General features: G+C 31.1%; 2 protein-coding genes across 13 annotated transcripts in view; both read right to left on the bottom strand.

Moving 5' to 3' along the window:
- Positions 1-722: 722 nt before the first annotated feature.
- On the bottom strand, positions 723-5051 carry LOC141458940 (uncharacterized). 5 transcript variants are annotated; one of them, XR_012461287.1, is made up of 2 exons: positions 2389-2832; positions 723-1468 (listed from the first exon to the last, which is right to left on the bottom strand). XR_012461287.1 is itself a non-coding variant. In XM_074137534.1 (2 exons), exon 1 carries the CDS (start codon positions 5006-5008, stop codon positions 2846-2848), a length of 2163 nt encoding a protein of 720 aa, XP_073993635.1. In that variant the 5' UTR covers positions 5009-5051; the 3' UTR covers positions 723-1468; positions 2839-2845. The 5 variants fall into 5 exon arrangements, 1 of the variants encoding a protein (XP_073993635.1); XR_012461286.1 differs by having other exon boundaries at positions 2286-2832; XR_012461288.1 differs by lacking the exon at positions 2389-2832 and adding an exon at positions 2269-2382.
- Positions 5052-10206: 5155 nt separating this feature from the next.
- The window catches only part of LOC141458948 (facilitated trehalose transporter Tret1-like), a 32767-nt gene continuing 19479 nt past the window's right edge, over positions 10207-23494 (bottom strand). For 3 of the 8 annotated variants that reach the window (XM_074137563.1, XM_074137564.1, XM_074137560.1), the window contains 4 exons: positions 16727-17104; positions 14570-15445; positions 14190-14295; positions 10207-14085 (listed from right to left, as the gene is read on the bottom strand). Coding sequence is in view for 6 of the 8 variants with exons in the window: in XM_074137560.1 (XP_073993661.1) it covers positions 11738-13483 (1746 nt within the window). In the remaining 2 variants the exon portion in view is untranslated. Of the gene's footprint in view, positions 14086-14189; positions 14296-14569; positions 15446-16726; positions 20041-20094; positions 22025-23494 lie in introns of those variants that run through there. The other 5 variants (XM_074137561.1, XM_074137559.1, XM_074137556.1 and 2 more) reach the window with 5 other exon arrangements.

A 23494-nucleotide genomic window follows, 5' to 3' on the forward strand; every position in this document is an offset into this window, starting at 1 on the left:
TTATCCTATTATTACTTTTTATTAGTGTGCATTTATGCTTATAAATATTGGTTGGTCTGGTGGCGTTAGCGCCATTTAAATTAATTGTTATTTAGTGATAATGTTTTAATCTAATTTTAAAGACATAATTAAAAAATATACCGTTGGAATATGATTCCTTATCTTGTAAATGTATTTTAAATAAATATTTAAATTTGAAATGTAAATTTTGTAGATAGCTCATTAAAAAAAGAATAAAATAATTAATTAATATTCAAGAAAATGTATATTTCTTAATACGATTCTAAATGCAAAATTCAAAACCAAAACTTGTAAGTAAACTTGTAACTCGATGATGGTATATTTTATCATGAATTAAATCTCTCCTTTCTAATTAAAAAAATTAGGTAAAAATTACCTTACCTGTTATTTAGTTTCTGAATAGAATCCGGATTGCTTAAAAGTGAATTTTTAATGAGATAAAGTCCTAAATAAGCCTTTATTTAAAAACACAAAATTACCAAAACTATGCGTCGAACTAGTGGATGGGTAGCAAGAAACCAAATAATCACTATCTCTTCAATTTCCGTCCATAGCAAATAAGTGTAGTCATTTTACTAAGTGCGTTTTCTTATAAACGCCCTAGTCCGTTGTCCTAAATGACGAAAATCGTTAATTAAAAAATCTCAGTAATATACTAGAACTACATACATAGAAAATGAATAATTCCAATTTTTTAAATATTTCTTTGTTTACAATTTTTTATTTTTCTTGATTCAATACATCAATAAATTCACAAGGTGTAGAGGAAGGAATCGCAATATCAGTTTGAAATAGTAACAAAAATTTTGTTCAAAAATTAAAATTTAAACAAATTGAGAACGTACTTTACTAATACACATTATAACTCCATTGTTCTTTGAACAAAACAAGAAAAACAAAATATAGGGTATCCATCATAATTTAATTAAAATAAATTAAATTGTTAAATTTCTTCTTTCCAACATGGAAATGGTTTACACTGCTAGAACTTCTTTTCTTTTTGTATAATTTTTACGAACTTACAAAAAGAAAAATACAAACTGAACTAAATTCTAAATACCCAATAAATTTTCGATGCCTATAAAAAGAATAGTGAATATCATTCATTACCTATTATTGCCCTTTATCAGAATCGTCTTTATGTTTCCGCTATATATACATACAAAATTCAGTTTTAGCATTGTATTCATACAAACACAAAAGTAACACGTAAAAGTTAGTTCTTAGAATTTTATTGCCATGATTAAAAGAAAAACTCAAAATAAAAGAGCTGAAAGCTACAAAATATAAACCTTAATTTGCTTAAATATCACAGTTGAATCAAATGACCACTGATTCTGACCCATAAACAGGAAGGATATTTTTCAATTAAATTGTGAGGTAAAATAGTTTTCTTTCAATTTTCGGAAATTCACAGAAGCATCATCTGGATGTAGTACGGAGTTTTCTGAAAACAATAAATAAATCACTAAGGTAAGGAAATTTGGATTTTAATTGTATTGCATATAGGGCTTGTGCTCCCACTCTCAATTCCTATGGTGCTCAATTAAAATTTTCATCTGAATATTGAAATTTGGTTTACCAGTTGTTAAATGCTCGAAATTATCTTAATTAAGAATCTGGATATGATAAGAGCAGTGGAGTATGCAGAACACAGAAATATATATTTGAACCTAAATTACTAAATGGCCACGGCTTTTTAAATAAATCCTGTAGAATATTCTGCAAGAGGAATACTTTTATAGGATTACACATACTTTTACAGGTTTTATGTAATAGATAATAGTAACTTCTGTACATATAAAGCTAAAAATAAGCTAGTCAAATGAAATAATTGTTGCTCTAAAACAGAAAATCTTGGTTATAGTAAAGGACTGGCGCTAGTTTCTATTCCAATCAACATTGCTACACTACGGAAATAAAGTGTGTTCACGTAAAACTGTAAATCCTTGGGGGCAGAGGCAGCTAAGCTATTCATACCAATTATCAAGTGTTCCTGAGTAAATAAGAACATGGAAAATCGAGCTCTCAAAATATGGCCACAATAGCATAAATAGCTTAATTATGGTAATAAAAAGCTCTCACTTTGTGCTTAATGACCATTTCTTCAGGGACCGAACTCATGGCAAGACCGAATTCATCTTAGTTTGTTTTTACAAACAACACTTAATTAAATCTCACACTTCACAATCGTGTTTTAAAACTAAAAGAAAGGCTAGTAGAAATGTAATTTGTAAAACTACGTACTAAGACGTGCGACTAACCTCAACTAGCAACCTGTTCTAAAAAAGGATAACTACAATATCCACGAAAGGGGGCTATTACAGAACTCAACAGCAAACATCATTATGATCAAAAGTAAGTAACCTTGAAATCAGATTTCAATTGTTATGAACTTTGGCATTCTAGAAAAATCAGCGTTTGCAAACAAAATATTGCAGTGCAACCTGAAACTAAATGTTTACGCCAAGTAGGTATCTCACACTGAGGGGTAAAAACGTAATTACGAAAACAAAGATTAAAAAAGAAGAGTATGCAGTACTAAAGTGCTTCCATTTAATTAAAATAAAAAAAAACAACTAAATTTAAGAAGAATCCTGAGATTTCATATATGTATTTGAATTTTTGTGATTGTTAAGAATTCAGGGTTCGCAAATTCTTAATGAAAACAAATCTGGATAGCTGTTAGATATCCGGAGCGTGATAGTGTAAAAACACAGGGACAGATTCTTCGTCTGATTAGAACTCCAAGGAACCAATATTTCTTTAATGACATCAGTTATGCTTAAAGGCAATATCAGAGAAATTTCTTGTTACCTGGCTTTTACTTTTCATAGATGAGTTCAATTTGTTGATTTTTTTGTGAGAAAATATCAGTCACGATATCATGGAAATTTGGTTTCTTCATGATACTACGAAAAAATTCCATTTCAATTGCCAACATTGGAATACCAGTAAAAGTGTCTTGATGTCTTGCAATAGCTAGATATTTACGTAATCTATTTAACAATTGATTATTTTCATTATCGTCGTTTGATGGATTTACAACAGCTAAAGTTAAAAATAACGCACATAATTTTGTGACTTCTGGCAATACTTCAGCTAGTGATGTATCTTGCAAGTAAGTATACAACTTCAATAAGCTATTTTTCTTAAATTCTGGTCCCGTATAAATTTCCATCAATTCTCGTCTTAAATAAACAAGATCAAAATGTTTACCATAAAATTGAATTAATGCAAGAAACAAACTTTCTGGAAATTCTTTTGCATATTCTTGAAATCTTTCAAAATGTAATAATGATAAAAACGGTAATGTTCTCAAATTTGTGTAAATATTTTTGACATTCTCAATGACTGTATCTATAATTTGGTAGAATAATTTCTTGTAAACCGTTTTAGCCACACCATTTTCCTCTCCGGATTGTTTTATCCGTTTCTGTGGCATTGGTACAGTCAGCTGGGTGACTGGCCACATCCCCTCAAAATTATTTCTTAATTCAGCTAAGCTATTTAGAAATTGTGAAACACTACTCATACAAGAATCTACGTCATAAATATTATCCTGTACAAAGTCAAATAGCATTTCACACTTTCTAAATAAAGTCCAAAATAAATTTAATAAAAAATTGAATTCAACTTCTTTCAAAAGGTTGTAGTAGCCTCTTGCACAACTACGACTATCTAAATCCCAATCTTCTTCATTTCCGGCTATTGTATTCAAAACAACCAGAAACTCCTCTTTTACGTTCATGATAACTTCAATAACACTGCTAATATAATTCCAACTTGTAGGTGAAACATTCAGAAAACTGTCATCAATCCTCTTCTTAAGTAAAAGTGTTCTTTTTGAAGAATTACTGAAAAATTCTCGAAAATCACACAATGTTTCAAAAAATATGCGGCATTGTTTAAAAATATTCAAGGATTCTATTATTATTAAATTTAATTTGTGCTCATAATGTTGGAAGTACATGGCACCTTTATAATTGGCTGTGATCAATCCTTCCAGATGTTTGTGTCCTGCAATAGCCATTATAGCACCATCGAAAGTTTGTGCCACCAATTTCTCCTTACAGTGGTACTGGTTCAACAAAGTTGATACATTGTTAGCTATGCTACTCACAGGAAGATCTTTATTTATTCCCAAAAACGTTATAAATCTCTCCTTGATTTCCTGTTTTGTAACATAACGCAACATAGCAGAAAAGTAATAATTATTTGTTGTGCGTTTACTGGCACCTAAGATAACCATTACAAATTTAGTACCTTCCAATTCTGTTTTCACTTGCTTTGTCATTGCTTCAGCTATGCAATTGATCAGCTCAATCTGTATGCTGTTTGATGCAGTTTTGAATACTGAATACGTATTTAAATGGTTGTGAAAAATAGGATCAATATCTCCCAGTAAAGTTATCAGTTCTTCATAATTTCTTAAGTTTAAAGGAGATTTCCTACGTGCAACTTCGAGTGATAAGTCTTGCCCTACCAAGTAAGCGATAGCATCAATAATACGACATATAACATGCCTATTATATTTTACAGTCTCATTAAATTTATCCACATTTTTCGGAGTGATTTCCAAATTTTTATTACGAAATTTAACTAAATTAAAAGAACTGCGAAAATGTAGCTTACTCAATGAATGTTTTTTCAAAATATTGATTAAATTTGATAAATCATTAACACCTTGTATGGCCCAAGTATCATCTTTACTGAACAATATACATGGCCAACAATAAAGTCTATTAGTTTTTTTACAACCGCACAACCATCCATATTCTAAGTAAGTTGATTCATGGAAATGTCTGGTAAACTTTTTTGTTTGATAATATAAATTTGGTAATATTGGTGTAGGTTTACCTATTTTAACAGTTTCCACTTTCTCTTGTAAACTCATTGTTTCAAATTTACGAACAAATAATGTTTCTAAAATGCAACCACATTGCGTAGCTTGTGCAATAGATTTATTGTCTAGGTTGTTGGACATATTTAAAATTGTAATTTGGCAAATAATGTAGATCAAAACAGAGACTTACTAAGGATTCAAAGTACAAAAAATGCCCGCGCACAAAACGAACACCATTTGCTGCCGTGGATTAAAGCTTACTATGGCGTCTGGCGTACCTCTACATTAAGCGATCGACTATTTAGAAGGAAATGCGCAAGCGTCACATACAAGTGTGAAGCCAGTTATTCGATATATAACGAGGATGGTTATCGATACTAAACTAGAAACAATCGTTACTTGGTTAGTACAATTTTTGAATACAAACACTCTCTCGAAATGGGAGACTTAAATAACTAATATTTTTAAAATACAGTAAAAATTACTTTTTTAAAAAAAAGTCTATTAATAAAAAAATTCTGCTTCATACGTTGAAAATAAAACATTTTAGTCTATGACTTTTACCTTCTTAAGAATGCATTGTAAATGTGCGGATTTTCAATTGGACTTTCTGAAATTTCTGTTACTTGATCCTCTTGAGTTTTTTACAAATTGTTTTCGAAAACTAAAATGAAATTTAAAAATCTATCTTAAGAAAATCGAAAAGCCGATGGCACATTTAGTATTACTCGCTTAGAGTCTTGATAATCAAGTTGTCAAAATTGCAAAATGGTGTTTTGGAATTTTTATGAAATTTCATCCTTTAATTCGGCGTATTTAAAGCAATATGCTTTCTTCTACTGGTATTTCAATCATGTTAGTATTAATCAGTTTACTACCCGTTAATAATAACAAACTTTGTACCACAACTTATATATTTTAACATTCTAGAATTTCAACTTGTCCTCTCTGTAAAATAGACTGTTTTATTAAACTCATTATTCCATAAAATTCTTCGAAAATTTTACTTTCTTCGTTCTTACCTTCATTGTTTTTTACATTCTGCTGTACTTCCTGTTCTGACTGTTGGGTACAATTTAATTTTCTTAAGTGAATGCAATAACTTAAAGACTATTCCTTTACAAGCTGCAGGTAATAAATGGTTGGAAATATCGATGAATTTATTTTTCATAGAACGTTTGTTTTTTTTTTCTGACCAACCGTGCAATGACTACCATCTGCAGAGACTTGCAAATCTGATTGATATAATGTGATTGTCTTCTGAAGAAAAAAGCTGAAAAGAGAGCTTCTGTCGATCACTTCTTTGTATTCCTCAGTATTTCCTTTTTAGTCCTTTCAATTCCTTAGTATTTCATTCACGTAAATCAAATTCAAAATTGTATTTAAAATGCAAACATAATAATAACAAGTTGTAAGATAATATTTTTTTTTTACCTACAAAATATCTTGGTAATTTCAGTCAAATGTTCAAAACATTAATTTTTTATATTTGGTATGTTTATGTAAGTTAAGTATGACAGTTTTTCAAACACTATTTTAAATAGTAATCAGACACTATTTAGTGTATTCATACACTAAATCCGAGATAGAAAAACATTTGGAGGACAAATCTCCAACCAATAGTACCAGACTAGCTTTTCTATAAATAGAAGGTGAGCTCCTAGTATATTTACATTGTATGTTATATTCATACACAAACTGATAACCAGACACTTACTGACCTATATCTGTCTTAGTTTTAGTTTCATAATTTATTCCTGTCTTCCTAGGCTTTAAGAATTTTTTTATTTATAATTACGAGATTTGTTTTGTTTTTTTAAAAGTTGCAATTTTTTACTTTCTCTTATTCTACCAGTAAGAGAGAATGTAGTAATGGCGCTTATTTTCAATTTTCATCAAAATAACAGTCATGAGTGTACTTCAGACTTGAATCTTTTGTAGCACAATAGAATTTTATGGCCTAGGTAGAAAAATTTAAAACTATCAAACGTTTATATTGATTTCTTTTTCTAAAATTAAAGAGGTTATGATAATAAGTATATAATGTTTAATAATATAAATTCATTTAAAATTTAATGGTAATTTTGGCCGATCATTTTAAATAAGTTGAATACAAAGCTACAGGAGGTATAAGAAGGTTGCCCGACAGTATTAAGAAGCCCTGTTAGTTAAGGAGAAATTTTATTGGCACCGTGACTATTTCTTTAATATAAGAGCTTTATCTTCTAGTGAATCCTAACTTCCTAATTACTAAAAATAAATTAGAAAGTCTGCCCGGGATAACTTACTTAAAATCTGAATCTCACGTAAAACGTTTTTATTAAATATCTCTTGTGACCGGTCAAGTTACAGAAAAAAAATCACCATCCATTTATGGTGGCCGTTAAATAACTAACGATCAAAATAATTAATTTATCATAATAAAAATGGATTGTGCACGTGAACACAAGAGCTTAAAAACAAAATCACCCTAAGTTAAAACGTTTTATTTCGATTTCGTGGCAACGTAAGAAAACTTAAGCTAATAAAGAACATTTTCGTCTTTGGCCTTATGATTTCATCCAACTTACTACAACTGGTTTTATTCCAAAACTTAATCTCAGCTGAAAAAATTTGTGGCAACAAGCTCTATCTTTTAACGTCGAACCCCGTAACCTTCTTTTGCCCTGTAACCGTCCACAGCGTAGCAAAACACAAATTTTTTATCGGCATTTATGACTCGAATTATCACTTTTTTCAATACCAAGGCAAGCTAATGAAATAGACGTATGAAACTGTCTTGTTTATCAGACTTGTTGTTTGGCATCGCTCAACTTGCCTTACAGTTTTCTTAGGGCTAGATTGATAACCTGAAATATTGCAATGTACGACGTTAACGTGCATAAACTAATGATCAACTAAACATTTCATCGAAATTTTAATTTTATATACCAACATGTGTTTTGATTTTGAATCAATTACCAACCTGAAATATTGCCATCATCCGGCTACGGATAGGTCAGCCTCAGTGGCGGATGATCCCTTCGGCAGTAGAATCCAAGCTGTTTGCATTTTTCACACAGATGTTGTGGATGCACTTTAGATTGATCAGAAACATCAAGTCCATCCGGCTTTTCCAGCGGCCTCTACGCACGTACCAACTTGCTTTTCACTATGGTTCAAGCAAATTTCATTGAAAATATTTAAACCTAACTTTATTTAATGATTTATTATTGTTTTTCGATTTTTGTTTTTAATTATTAATATCTGTTTTTTAATATGTTGTAAGATAGATTAATGAGTTTTTTTGATGTAACTTCATTATCATAAATTTCGGTTTCATCCAACTTAAGTACTTACCACTGTTACGTCTGTCTCTTTAATCGGAGAGTTCCAAACATATATATCAAAGGTTCAATGAATTCTGCAAGAGCGCGGGATCTGACTAAGTCGGAATCAATGATCATTTGTAGCTATCTCTTTCAGAAACAATTACAATCGTGTTAACATTGTAGCCGCAGAAGAAAATGTAAATTAGATGGCCAAATAGGGGTCCGTCATTTCGGGTGTGTGAAACAAGATTAAAAGGTAAAGCGTTTCAAATGAAATTTTTTCGGCATTAGCATTTTTCGATACTCCAATAACAATAAAAGTTCAAATTACTCTACGGATCAAGTTGTTAACTAATCAGAATATAATATATAAAATATATACGTATTTCTTAGGTCTACTTTAGACCTAAAGATTAAATGAAATTATCTTTGGAACCCAAAGATCCGAACAAAACGCCACCGCGAGCCTTTTTTTCTGTCTGTATCACATTAATCTTTTGAATACAGAATAACTCAAGGCATGACAAGCAAATAAAAGACCAGCCTTGTGATTAATAAATTCGGTTTGTACAGTTCTAATGAGCAGCTGCAAAAAATAAAGCTTGCAAACAAGTCATTAATTTTTTCAAACAAGCTTTTCGAAGGCAAACTATTGCCTTCTTTAGGCAATTTTTTTTTTTACTCCCTCATAATGGTGAAATCCAATAACTATAATTTAATTCTATTTTGAATGAATTATAAACATGTATTACCTGTTTATGAGGATATACATTGATATGGCATTTAATACATTGTTGTCCCATGTTTGCCCAACTATTACCGGACATCCACTTTCGTTTACATTTTGGACATTTATATTCACCAAAACACCGCTTCTTTCCTTGGTACGGCGTTAAACCTTCTCCTTTTGGTCGGGCCTAGAATGACACAAAGAATTTGTTGAAAATATTTTATTCTTGTTGAATGAAACCAATAAAAATTTTCGTCTTATTTTTCACTTCTAAAAACTGAAACACCTGAGTATGACATGAATGTAAGTTTTTCTTATTCTAAAATTTTCACTGTATGAAAACAGTACTTTGGTTAATGGACGTTCTGATTTGATTATTAAGATTATAAGAATTATTGAAATTACTTTTCTACATTTACTCTGCTTCCTCTCGTTAGCCCAAAATTTTAACACTGATAAGTGACTTTAAAAATTTGAACTGCATTTTCTTTGATTAATATTGTTTCTCGGTAAGAAACATTATATGTTTAAGTCCGTTAAATAAGGTTACTGTTCTCTCTTACTGTTACCTCTTACTTTATTCTTAGTATTATTCGTCACATCAGCATAAAATCAACTTTCATTCAACAACAAAGATACTAGATTTTTATAAAAATTCAACTATTAAAAGGCATGGTAAGATCAAAATACTAATTGAGACGGTTTCGAAATGGATTTAGTTATTTACTCAGAAGTTAATTATAATAAGTATGGAGCGTTGAATTTGATGTTCAATTTATATATATTAGATATTAATAAGAGGAATAGTAACAATACAACACGCTGAAGGCATTTTGAACGCACCACTACTGTTTTGGCTAGCTTCACTATTGTTTTTTTGGCATTATTGGCATAAGTTTGCGGTACACGTGCAAATATAAGAAACTGTAAGCAGATTTTAATCTTGTTAATTTAATTATTGAAGGTTTAAACTTAAATTTACTACCAATTTCATTTTTATTATTTTTATAAAAACATTACCATTGGACAATCTTTGATGTAATGTCCTTTGCTGAAACATAGGTGACATAAATATGTGGCTGGCGGCTGTTTGTAACCTTTATCTGTAAGGCATAATTCGTTTATGGCCTCCGTCAGTTCACCTATACAATTAAAATCATAATTTTAATGAAGCTACACTGTCAAGAACTCATTAAGAATCAAACCTTGCCAGTTAAAGGCAATTAATTAAAAACTCACCCGCTTTTTGTTTGTTTTTTTTTAAATACTATAATTAAATTATATCTATTATGTATAGATTTGAGAATATAAAAATGACAATTTTTAAGAATAAAGAAGTTTCATGTTCTTGGAAACCCCACTCACATAGGTCTATGTTTACTGATTCTAAATTATATCTACCAATAGAATATGAATACATTTTTGTTTATATTATAACCCTTCGAGTAAGAAACCTGCTCAATTTTCGCTTTTTTTTTTAAACATACGGCTTCATCTCACTATACTTCGGAATAAAAAAGTATCTAACTTAAAAAATAGATGGAATTAATTAAGTAAAAGGTTATAACTGTCACGGGAGAGATGCACAGGAATGCCGAAGGCTCCCCATTATTATCTCTTCCTAGAAACTTCATTCGTGGATGGTATGTCTTGTCTGTAACAAGGAAATCACTATCCGGCAGTGATAAAGTTGATCTGGTTCAATGTACTGGCAGTCAATGATTTCAAAATTTTTATATTGGAATAAAAAAAAAGGCAGTTTAAAGACAGCTAGATGTATTGGTAAAGCTTCACATGAAGCGTTTAGTCATAATGTCGTAATCACTCAAGTACTTCTTGAGAATCGGCAAAAACACGTTAGCCGCCATCCCAAGATTGTAAACAAGTAGATTTAGGAAAATGCCTCAGGAAATTTCCCGAACAGTTTAATAAGTGATCGGATAGTTATCAACTTCTCATAGAAAAATCCGTCTAGTATCTATCCACCTGACCGGATGTAGAGATTGCTTGCTTCTTTGTCATTCGCTTCCTGCATGTGCTAGGGTTATCTGTTAAAAGTTTTCTTGTTAATGTTTTTAATTGTGAGGTTTCTGCTGCAGCTGCTACGAATAAACAACACTTATATGTTTTATAGTTTTTATTTTAATTGTACTTTATTACACAAGGTACTATATACACTTGACGCTAACTCCCAGTACACATCAACAACAACAACAACAACTACAACAACAACAGCAATGACGCTGTACAGACGCTACAAGCCGCATTACTGACGCCACAATGCCGCCAACCCACAAAGACAAAATTACCAATGTATTAATTAAACATTATTTAACACACCCCCTAATTTTATCTTTATCTATATCAGGTATGCATTTATTTATGAAACAATTAAGTCTTTAAATTTATTGAATTTTACTCCACCTAAAGGTTTTGTGAAAATGTCTGCGACTTGATCATTCGAACTACAATGTTTTACATTAATTTCACAGTTGTCATATTTTTCTTTTATATAATGGTATCTCACATCTATGTGTTTTGATCTTTTATTTATGTTACCATTTTTTATTATATCAATAGCACTTTTATTATCTATAAATAATGTACAATTCAAATTTTTACCAGTTAGTTCATTTATGAGTTCTTTTATAAAAATTAACTCTTTACAACATTCGGCACTACTAATATATTCACTTTCCGCACTTGATAATGCCACTATATTTTGCTTTCGCGAGCACCAGCTAACCGGCCCGCCTCCATAGTATATCACGAATCCAGTTGTTGAGCGACGAGTCTCAGGGTCTCCCGCATAGTCGGCGTCTGAGTAGGCTATTTATTTTTATACCTTACTCGCGGATTTCTCACTTCTTTCTTTCTTTTAGGTGTAATTCCTTTAATTTTGAGCATTTGGTAGGTTGTAGCACTTTTTTCATCTCCTACTGTATCTTCTTCTTCTTCTTTGACTTCTCTGTCACTGGTTTCACTCAGCTGTTCTAGCTCTTTGGCATAAGTTTCTAAAGGTATGTTTTCTGTTTCATCAGCAAGTCTTAATTTCTTCTCCTTTTTCTCTACATTTCTCTCCGATTTTTCCTTCTCAGCAAGTAATTGCAGTAATTTCTTCCGTCTCTCTTTTCTATTTTTCCCAGTGATTTCTCTATCCTTAACAGGCGAATTTCCATTTGGTGCAGTTATTATATCAGTCTGGATTTTATCCTCACTAACTTGATTATACTGTAATTCACTTTGAATTTTTTTAAGCTTACATTCGAGATTTCTTTTTTCTTCATTCAATTCTAAAATATGATTTTCTAATGGTTTAACATCCGTTTTTAATTCACCTTTTCCTTTCATGTACTTATTAGTCATCAAAGATGCTTCTTCGATCTTTTTTAGCAATTTAACTTTAGACGCTCGTAATTCTACGTACAGTTGTTTTACTTCATCTTCTAAAGAAATTATTTTATTTAAATTAGCTTGCATACCTGTCTCGCAGTCGAACTGAGATCTTTCATTTTTTAAATTCAATCCATCCACCATTCCACTGATTTTATTAATACACTCTTGACTTACATGTCCCAAACGTCTGTGCCATGTTCTGGGATTCAAATTCTCTGCAAAGTTCGCTTCTACTCTTTCCTTAATATCCAGATCTACCGAGTATAGGCCACTGGAATTCCGTTTTCCTTGTAACACTATTTCATCATTCGTCATGTGACTCGAAGATCCCGAATCCAATATCCACTTGGAGTTTGATGTTTCATTAGCCAGAAAAGATATGTCGTGTTTTTCAGGGTGTTTATTTTTTCTAAAATAGCAGTTCTTCTCATCATGGTTATTCTTTTTGCATATTTTACAGAATTTACTTTGCCTCTTATTGGGGCAAAACTTGGATATATGTCCTGGTTTCGAACAACTAAAACATTTTACCGGTGTTGAATAAGAACGATTTGTTTTATTTTTAATCTCGCTTTTGAATGCTACTGCAACATCCTCTGAGCATGAGAAACGTTTCTCCTCATTTGCTAGTCTTGTGATTAAATTTGACAGTGTTTTTTCCTCGTTGGGGGTACTCTCCCAGGCACTCCAAAAATGTCTATATTTACTGTCAAGACTAGTTAAAATTTTTGACATAACCATGCTGTCGTTTATTTCATTATTCAGGGCTTTTAACCGAAAAACCAGGTTTTCTAAAATGCTAATATTAGTTGATATATCAACGCTATTATTAAACTTGAAGTTAAAAAATTCTTGCATTAAATCGAATTTTTGTTGCGTTGAATCACGCTCATACATTTCTTTTAGTTTTTTGAACATTTCTTTAGAGTTATTGCAAGTCATAACATGTGTCAGTGGTATTTTGTCTATTGAGAGGATAATAAGTTTTTGCGCTTTTGCGTCCCTCTGAACAAACAAATTATAGTCCTTATGGTCTTGTGGAGGTGACGCTTCCTCCCCAGACACAATGCCATATAACCCATTGGCCTTCAATAAAATTGTTATTTTAAATTTCCAACACTGGAAGTCCTCGGGTTTCTTTAACTTGTCTATTTCTATCACTTCGTTTAATAGATTCATTTTTACGGGTTTTAATGTAGCAACGTGCAACTAACCTTTATATTCCTTTAGTAGTTTTTAAGATGGACAACGGCCTGGGCCCATAACCTGTTAAAAGTTTTCTTGTTAATGTTTTTAATTGTGAGGTTTCTGCTGCAGCTGCTACGAATAAACAACACTTATATGTTTTATAGTTTTTATTTTAATTGTACTTTATTACACAAGGTACTATATACACTTGACGCTAACTCCCAGTACACATCAACAACAACAACAACAACTACAACAACAACAGCAATGACGCTGTACAGACGCTACAAGCCGCATTACTGACGCCACAATGCCGCCAACCCACAAAGACAAAATTACCAATGTATTAATTAAACATTATTTAACATTATCTGCCTCTGCCTGTAAATGTATGTTCAAGTGTATCAATAAAGAATTATCAGCTCTATGCCTCGATCGTATGCCCATTTCAAAACACATTTTGATTGAAATAATTCTCCCCATACGCTCTGAAAGATGAGAGTGCAAGAAAAAATTTAAATATAAATTCCGATTACTCTTAAGTTTCATAACATTATATTTATTTTTATCTCTGAATCACCTGAGAAATAAGGCTGAAAAAGATAACCAAGTTCAGAAAATAAACTCTTTCGTTAGACGGTATTCTAAAACTTCGTTTTTATAACATGTAGATATAATTTAATAACCTCTTACTGACCAATGGCAGCGTCTCCTAAAGGCGTTAGCGCTGTCAGATGATATTTAGTGAATCCCGATGGATTTGGCCCTGGATATCCACTCCAACCGGCTGCCACCAACTTGTTCTGCGCACACACACACATACATGTCAGCTCGGTTAATCCTAGACCACTAAATATAAGAGAAATTATGAAATGAGGCCTCCAAAAATGATGTCCATATCGTGTAATGAAATGTTTTGTTTGTAACACTTCTCTTTTATAATGATTACCTTTCTTTATTTCAAATACAACCTGAATAATGCCACTCATAATATTGTTTACATTTAGAGTTAAGATAGAGATTGATTTCTTCTAGAATAAATTACCTGACTCGAAAGACAAGCGCTTTATCACTTACCTCACATAGGTTTATTTTAATTAAAAGTTTCTCGTTAAGCGATTCTCAGATAAAGATCACTTCTTTTCTCACAGTAAAAGTCTGTATTGCAATTGTTCAAATTTTTTAAACAGATTTTCTTCCTTGTTTTGAGTTTGGATATGAAATTCACATGAAGTTCTTTTATACTGAAATGATAGTTTAGAGGCAACCTAACAATCCTCACTCCACAAAGTGTCAAAAATTATGAAACAGTTTAGAAAACGTGAGCAAAATGAGTATACACAGATTAAAAAAAAAAAATCATTAGCACCATTTTAGAGACAATTTCAAACAATTTGTATAATGGTACAACCGGTTTAGATCTTTTGCTCGCTAATTTACTAAATGAAAGAATACAGATAAAATATTAATATTTTTTACTAGATGTGATTTTGAGTTTTAAGAAGATTGTTTTCATATTTAGAGAAAGAGAGAGCATTTTGTAAAACCACACGTATTCTTATTCTTACTTCTGGTAATAAAACCATTTAACCATTTTAGAAATTCAAGTTTGAGATACCCTGAACACGAACAGTTTTTGTTTTTAAGCTTATGACTTTAGTCCTGTGTCCACTCTGATAATATATCTATTTAATAATAGATTACATACAAAATTAGATACATAAATTTATAACAAAGTATTATTAAACTAATTGGCATAAAAATAAATACTATAAGTCATTAACGTTGATTACTTCATTAATTAAGTATTGAAGTGTTCATTAGTGTTTGGTTGACTGGCATGCGGAGCTATCTTTGTACGGTGATATTTTTCCTTAGATTAGCTCTTATGTTCTAGAAGAGAAGACATTTGCAAATAATGTGCTACCAGGTTTGAGCAGTTTGCTGATCACACTAAAATTCAAAGCAAGAATCACAATTTATTTTTAATGTATTTATGTAAGTGAAGTGTATGTTTACCATAACCATTAAGAATCATAGTCAAATTGTAAGAATGCTTAAGAAAAGTATAGTATTGTGTTTGCACTGTATAGTCGGGAAATACTTCTTAGTCTGTTGGCCTCATATAATTTTCTCTCCATTCTTCTTTCAACGTCAGCAGGCTTTGCTTTTTGGCCTTACTCTTATAATAATTAATCAGCACCTTGGTAAAAGTCTCGCCTAACTCATAATCCATTTTAACATCTTATCAAGCTAATCAGCCGTATTACTACCATATATCCTACTTTGGCTTAATCCATTTCAAATCAACTTTCCAACTAATTCTGTTCTCTATCTTCCTAATACTTGTTTGTTTACTTCAGACGTTGCACTGTGACCAATAATCACGGAGAGGGAAGCTTCGCAATTTGCATTTATTGAAGCTTTTTAATCATTAGATCTTCTTAATGTTCTAATCATTGTAAAGCTTTCATAATAGCAAAAGTATTACAAAAAACTTTTCAGTATCACTTTAATACTACCAATCTGATCCTAGATTTTGCTGTCATCAGTAAAAATTCTGTAAAATTTATCGTTAGTTTTTCCACGCTACTGCTAGTATTAAATGAAGAATATGCCTATATCCTCGCGGGGATTGGAAAATAAAGAATTTAAATTATCTCCATTTCGTTGCTTCTCACTTCTCAGTATAACAACAATTGGTTTAACATATTTACCAGCTGTTAAGGTTAAGACTCGGTTCACATGCACATTCCAAGTAAAATTTGCCAAACCAGGTGCTTTAATTACTATCAAACATACTTAGCTATTAAATTCTCATATTAACCATTAAATAAATTCATGGTAGGCTACCGTATCGTTAACATAATGTAAGATATTAGGGGAAGTTTTTGAGAAAATGGATCGGGCCCCAATCGTGATTGGGTAATCCGTGGCTTCCGCGTACTTCCAGGCCCCTCTTGAAGAAAAAAAAAATAAACTATTAATAGCCATACAGAAAAGTTACGACGACATAGAGGTCTTGGACTTCACCCAAGTAAACATAACCCTCGCCATGTCAACTCTTGTTCTCACTGGAAATCAGACTAATCTTCCGGTTTCTGTGACATTCCCAACATGAAGTATGGCCTGTTAGGTTATGAAATTTTATGTTTTATTTCCCATTTGTGCTTTGAAATCGCAAAATGTTTGTTCTACTGCATAATGAAATAACAATATTTTTTGATCACTCACATGAATTTCTCCATTTGCTGTATTTCAATTCTGTTCTGAACTCTTTGTTTGCAGGTATACAACCAAGATATTCTTCAATGTGTTTGCTGCGACGTGACGGTATAATTAACAAGAAACTTTGGGTTTTCTTTGGGACTGTACCTTTCGCACCAAATCATAACTCCAGGGAATTTCTTTTCACTTACTGCTTCCTCAACTCTTCTTTATTAACAAGAATATCTTTTTCGCAGTTGCCCTTCTTCTGCTGTTGACCTCATTTTTGTCAGATTGACATTTTCGCATCACACTGTGGGCACTAACATCAGCACTGTTTTTCAATATTAATTTAGAGGAATGATGTCGGCGAAACAAGTTGACCTTTCCAAGGCAGAAATGAATCTGTCAATCACAAAATGTTAAGATTAAGGGTAATGGTGAAGAGGAGTATAATGCCAACTAAAAGCAGCGATTTTTCATTTTACTGTCAACTTATCTATTCGCTCATAACCTTTACTTACAGAAGTGACCTAAGCTAAGAGCTACTCAATTCTTCTTTATTACTCAGATATGCTTCGCAAAATTTATTTTCCTCTTAAAGAGTCAATTTTTCCTCTTTAAATAAAATTATGTTTTTACTGTATTATTACTAATATGAAATTGGAGTAATAAATATTTAACATTTTATCTAGTAAAATAAACTACATAAAACTTGGCACATTTACAATAACCTATTTACAATGAAATTAGCGTTTTGAACGTCTATCTAGGCTTTAAAAATAACTACATGTATTCTCAGTGCCATTGTGATCGAAAGTATGTTTGTTTTCATTAAACAAAAATAAATAAAAAATATCCTACATGGAAACTTTAGAAAAAAAAAACACTTCTTCCTGGAAGCTTTACAGCTCATGGCCACGTAATGTATAGTGTTGCCTGTAACGAGAAACAAGCCTGAGGCTGGCAGAACACTAAAAAGACTCTACGCGCCAATGGCCTAAGATATAGGCACGTTTTGAAATTAGTAAAAGATGTAAGATGGATAACATAAATTTAGAAGTATTAAGATACCAAGTAATATCGATGTTTAGAAAAATACACTGTTAAGATTGAAGGATTTTGAGTTTACTTAATAGAACTATGGTTATTTTTGTTTTTTTAAATTTCTCTCACTTTACTATATTCACTATAGGTATAATAGAGCATTGCGAAGGTGCCAAAATATCCGTTTTGAAGACCCCTTAGTTCAAAAAAGTGATTTAATTTTAAAATTGAAATCACTTCCGTTTTTGAAAATGCTGTTACCAGCCAAAGTTAGTAACCGAACTATATGTTCAATATCCGCCCCTTTAATCATATAAACGAAGAGGTAGCAAGAAAAAATTTATTTAATTACAATTTTTTTTTTGTTTAGAACATTAAAGACATAAAAAGTAAAGTTTTCATTGTACAGTTAAATTTTTATTTTAAGTATCCAAATCAAAACAAAATTAATCCCAACTTAAAAATGACCAAGAAAGCATATAAAAAACTAACACTAAAATCTAACTTCTCCCTCTAAGCCAAAACTAATTCACAACACAAAAATAACTCTCAACAGGAAGAATTTTACCGTTGATATCATCGAAAAGAAAGAGAGAAAATAATTTCTATTTGTGCTAGGTATTGATTCTTATAGATTTTTAAAGTAATTTCTAAATTAACGCAATTCATTAATGTGCACAAAATGGAGGAGACTCGACGTCCCAAGTAGCACGTATACACAACCCAGAAAAAACGTAAAGTAGATAAATTGGTGTCGTCAAGACAATTTGGCCACTCATATCATAGAAGGAGCAGTTGAAAATACTGCTGAGAAATTGTGATAAATGAAGAGCTGTGGTGACTGAGACTCCTCTGATCTTTCAAGAACTGTTACAGCTAAAGAGTAATAGTTTGTGACATAAAGCAGGAAATAAAAACCATGAGCTATTTATCATTAAAACCGTTAAGACTACTTATCCACACTTTTAATTACCCTTAGCAATAATGTAATGATACAAAATACTTTTATCACCTTTTTAATATACAAGCCTTTACAAAAATCTACATTGAGTGTACATAACAAGTGAACTACATTTTGTTCTGAATTCTTAACAGTTTTGAATTCATTTTGCAATTTCAGGCCAAAATATGGCAAGGAAACGGAAGCTCAATTGATAGCGCAGTAGACTAAAGATATAAATAATTAAAAAATTCCGCTATCTACAGAATTAGTATTCTGCTATAAACATACACACAAATTTTATTATCGCTATGTACGTGATACTTTTGATTATAAAGTAGGAAATATTAAATAATAGTAAATTTTAATATTATACATGTTCATTCGCTTCATTGTCAGAAAAAAAAATGAACCGATTAATCACAATATTTCTGGAGAGTTAAAAAACAAAAATAGGATAAACAGACCTAACATACTTTATGTTCAAGTTCCTATGAAACCGTTGAAAATGTGGTTAGGTCCGCTGCGCTGGATATCGCAGATTTTATCCGTCTTAGCACGCATATTTATTGTATTCCTGACCGATTTCCGGCTTTAATCCTTTATCAGAGAAAGATTAATCAATTTGGAACAGTAGGTTCTAGTTCACTTACGTTGCTTTTTCACAGCACTACATTTGTTGATTTAGCGAATGAGGGAGGTTACATGGTGTATGCGTATGTTTGTTTAATCTCTTATGGTTTGCAAAACATTTTCGTAAATTAAGTGGAATAAATTAATTAAAGCTAGTATGTATTTGAGGATTATGCAAGTATTGCGCATAGGTAATGTTTAAGAATTGTAAAGAAGAAGTTGTATTTTACTTGGGGGGCGCGCGAGTTTAAACAGAAAACATTGTTATAATTATATGTACATACTTAGTTCATTTGCACTGGGAAATAATTGTTATATTAAATTATTTAGTTATTAATGTTATATTAAGTATTGATGACCATGTGGTACTAATCATTTAACAAATAATGCGTAAATAAGAAAAATCTTAAAAAAGAGGGTTATACATAGATACAATACAAGTGCGTGCAACGACAGATTAAATTAGCGATTCAAATAAAACCGATCAAAATTTGTATTTTGGACACATTAAATTTTTAACTATATTGTTTTATTATACAAGTGATGTATGATAGTACATTACGCTGCCTACATCTTATCTGGTACATCCTTAATAGATGACTACTGCAGTTATATTCAGTTACAGCGAATCACACATTTGAAGATACGAAAAATGTTTCAGGTTAAAATTCTATTTCATAATTGTTAAACTTTGATTTATTATAACAGTAAGGAAAAAAATGTAAATTATTGTATTTTTACTAAAATAAAACTGAATTAAAAAGTTGACTAATACCTGCATGCTTTACAAGAGATAAAGTTGTAGAACGAAGTTGAAATGGTAGCATCATGTACACGAAGGAAGTTTTACAACTTTGTAACTAATACTAATTTGTACTAAATGTTTAAGAACAATATGTCCAGATGCTCTTCACAGAATAATGAGTAAAATAAAAAAAGAGAGAAAATATAAATATTTAAAAGGAAACTATTATCACTCAAACACTGACTAATCATTTCCGGTTTTCATGAGCATAAAATTTTATCATAGATTTTGTTTACATTCTGACAATAAAATGTGTGATAAACTATTAAAATAGTTATTTTTAAGTAATCTAACATGTAATGTTATGCTTTAAGAATAAAAGATCTTTGAATTGTTAAGCATTTGTAAACGTTCTCCACAATATAATGATCATGGATTCGAGCTGATTTCTCCACATAGGAGTCCAGTGCACTAACCCCTACGCTAATCTCTCCCATTACTGTTCTTGCAATTCAAATTGATCATTTTAAACTTCAACTTTCTCTAAAATAAATAGTTGGCATTTTAGCTGTGTATTGAATATTTTTCGAAGTTATAAAATTGGCAAAACAGTCAACTTTTATGAACCAGCATTTTTTTTTTTTAAAAAAAAAAAGCCTCTTAAGGGGATATTTGTTCTATGTTAGAGGTACTCTGAGTACGAGTAGAATGTTTTTTTAGGTTTCATTATTAAACAATTAACGCGATTTAAAAAACTGAGGGTCCTAAATATGTATAATATACTTCGGCAAACAAATTGTGGATGTATTAGGATTCATACATGATGTATGTTTAGAGGGATACATAATCAATGAATAAAACTCAATAGGATTTGAATTATTGAATGTTAAGTTAAGAATCTATTTTTTCGTTGACCAATTTTTTTTTTCATATATCTCCTTCTTGATTCTTAGGAAGTTATCTGTCAGATCCTCAGAAGCCAGTTCCATGTAAAAACCCCTTACTGAACGTATTTTTATGTTTTATTTTTTAAACTATTGAACAAAGAAATATGCGGAGGAGCAAATAGGTAGTAGACTGTCAAGAGTGGGAGCTTGAAATAAAGCAGGCTTAAGTTCTTCATAGAAGTAGAAAGAAAAAAAAAAAAAAGATATGGAATATTAGAAAACTTATGAACGTAATAAGAAAGCAAAAGTTGCGTGGGTGAGAAGATTGTCGAAGAGATTTTAAAATAGAAAGTGAAAGCAAAAAGATAAAAAAGGAGAGAGAAAAGGCGATGGATGAAACACATTTTTGAAGAAAAATGACGTTTGACTCACTACTAATCGACAATCACTATAAAGCGAATAATAAAATATTGATAACTTTTTTAAAAAAATTAACTTATCGAACTTTTAGCGAATATCTTTCTCCCCTCTCCTTGGCCAGACTTCACAAAACAAAGAGAATCATCTGATAAACACACTACCAATAAATTTAATATTGCAGAGTGAATGTCCAAAACAGACGCTTTTTTTTTTTTAAAGCACTTCCTTTTTTAATATAGCTTTTATACAATATCATGATTAAATAATTCCAAGAGTATAAAATAAAAGCTCTTTTCCTATCTACAAAATTTCGATCGTGTTAAGCTATTTAAAACTGTTTTGGGCAATTAACATCGCTCTAGTTTTTGTATCTATTTTTGAAAGCTGTAACTGTTTTAATGTAGCTTTTTGAACAACAAACAGTATTAGTAAAATAAAATAAAAATTTATTTAAATTAAGAAGCATACCAACTAAAGCCATTTTACCCAAGTTTCTCTAGTGTAATTACTTCACAGTTATTTTCCGAGTCACGTTTTGGTTTTTTTACACGAAACATGGGTAAATATTTTCTTGTTCTTTCACAGATAACAAACTTTTATGGTAAAACATTTTTTTCAAGGTTTTTTAATTTAATGTGAGGCCAAGACAAACTAAAAAAAAAAAAAAAAAAAATAGAAGGTAAGAGTGAAGTGGATTTCGTACCGAGACCGGATCCGTATGGTACATAAAAATTGGTGGCTGTGCGGACATCTCATGATAAGTAGCCGGCATGTCTGAAAAAATCCCTGAAGCCGGTCGTCCTGTGTCCAGCTTCAATACTAATGGAACATTAAATAGTTTATCAGTATGTGTGGACCAGCCACGCCATGCATGTAGCGCAGACTGGACTGCTTTATCCCTTCCATAATATTACTTGCCTCGTCTTTCTAAAAACCGCTTCTCTCCCTGGTCAGGCTTTTTTATTTTTTGGGGCTAGTCCAAAAAATTGCCCCACTCCTCTGTTAACCAAGGATTCCCTGGGAACTATCTAAAGCTGGCTATTATTTATTTTATAAAGGGTCCCTTGATCTGCTTATTAAAGCACATATAGCGTGAGTCATTCTTATGACTTCTCTCAAAACTTCAACAATAAAAAATAAAATTACAAGTAATTATTACTTCAGAGGTGGGCTTTTTGTCCAACTTCCGATCACGTATCGTCGAAGGAGGCGGGCAGCTAAAGTACTTTATTCATTTTACTTATTTAACACATTAAATAAAATCTAAGATCTACAGGAAATCTAACCGAGTTCTACAATGTATCTTAGCTCTGCAAAAATTCCAACGAACATATTTTTCGAACTTTGAAATTAAACAATTTGGACCTGTTTAGAAAGACATGATGGCTTCCTTTACCTCTTTAAAACAAAATCCTGCATTTTGAAGGAATTTAAAAAAAACCTTTTTAAACTAGCAATATATTTGGAATGTAAAATAGACTTCTTTTTTCAAGTTTCAGCGTGATGTACAATTCTTGGAATAAATTATTAAATGAAATGAGTTTATTGAATTGCAGAAGTATTTTGCATTTTAGTAAATTTCAAGACTGCAAAACATAAATTTCTAGAAGAAAGTTTTAGAAGTCTAAAAAAAAATATCAAAATAGTAATTTTTAAATAACTAAACTGCTACTACTTTTACACTACAAAGGGTTTTTATACCAGAAAAATATATTTTATTCTAAGCTACTTTTACACTACAAAGGGTTTTTATACCAGAAAAATATATTTTATTCTAAGCTACTTTTACACTACAAAGGGTTTTTACGCTAGAAAAATATATTTTAATCTACGTTACTTCTATAATAATACAAGAAAAATTAGAACTTTTGCTATAAAATAACAGAGGAGAAGGCGCTAAATGTAACTCTATTGGGTTGTTTTAGTAGCAACAAAAAGTACAATTACTTGTGCAAAGACACCATTACTATAACTTTATAATCAGGACACTGTCAATACATAATATACATATGTATGTGGCGCGACAACTGCTGTGGTCATCAAAATTTATGTTACATTTATTACTAATGTTATACCTATTGGAAGGAAGAGATTAGCAACTCAGTGGTCATTGAGTTTTGCTC

This window comes from Rhodnius prolixus, unplaced genomic scaffold (assembly GCF_049639745.1).
Source record: "Rhodnius prolixus isolate KJV_2025 unplaced genomic scaffold, Rpr scaffold_5, whole genome shotgun sequence".
Taxonomy (NCBI): Eukaryota; Metazoa; Arthropoda; class Insecta; order Hemiptera; family Reduviidae; genus Rhodnius; species Rhodnius prolixus.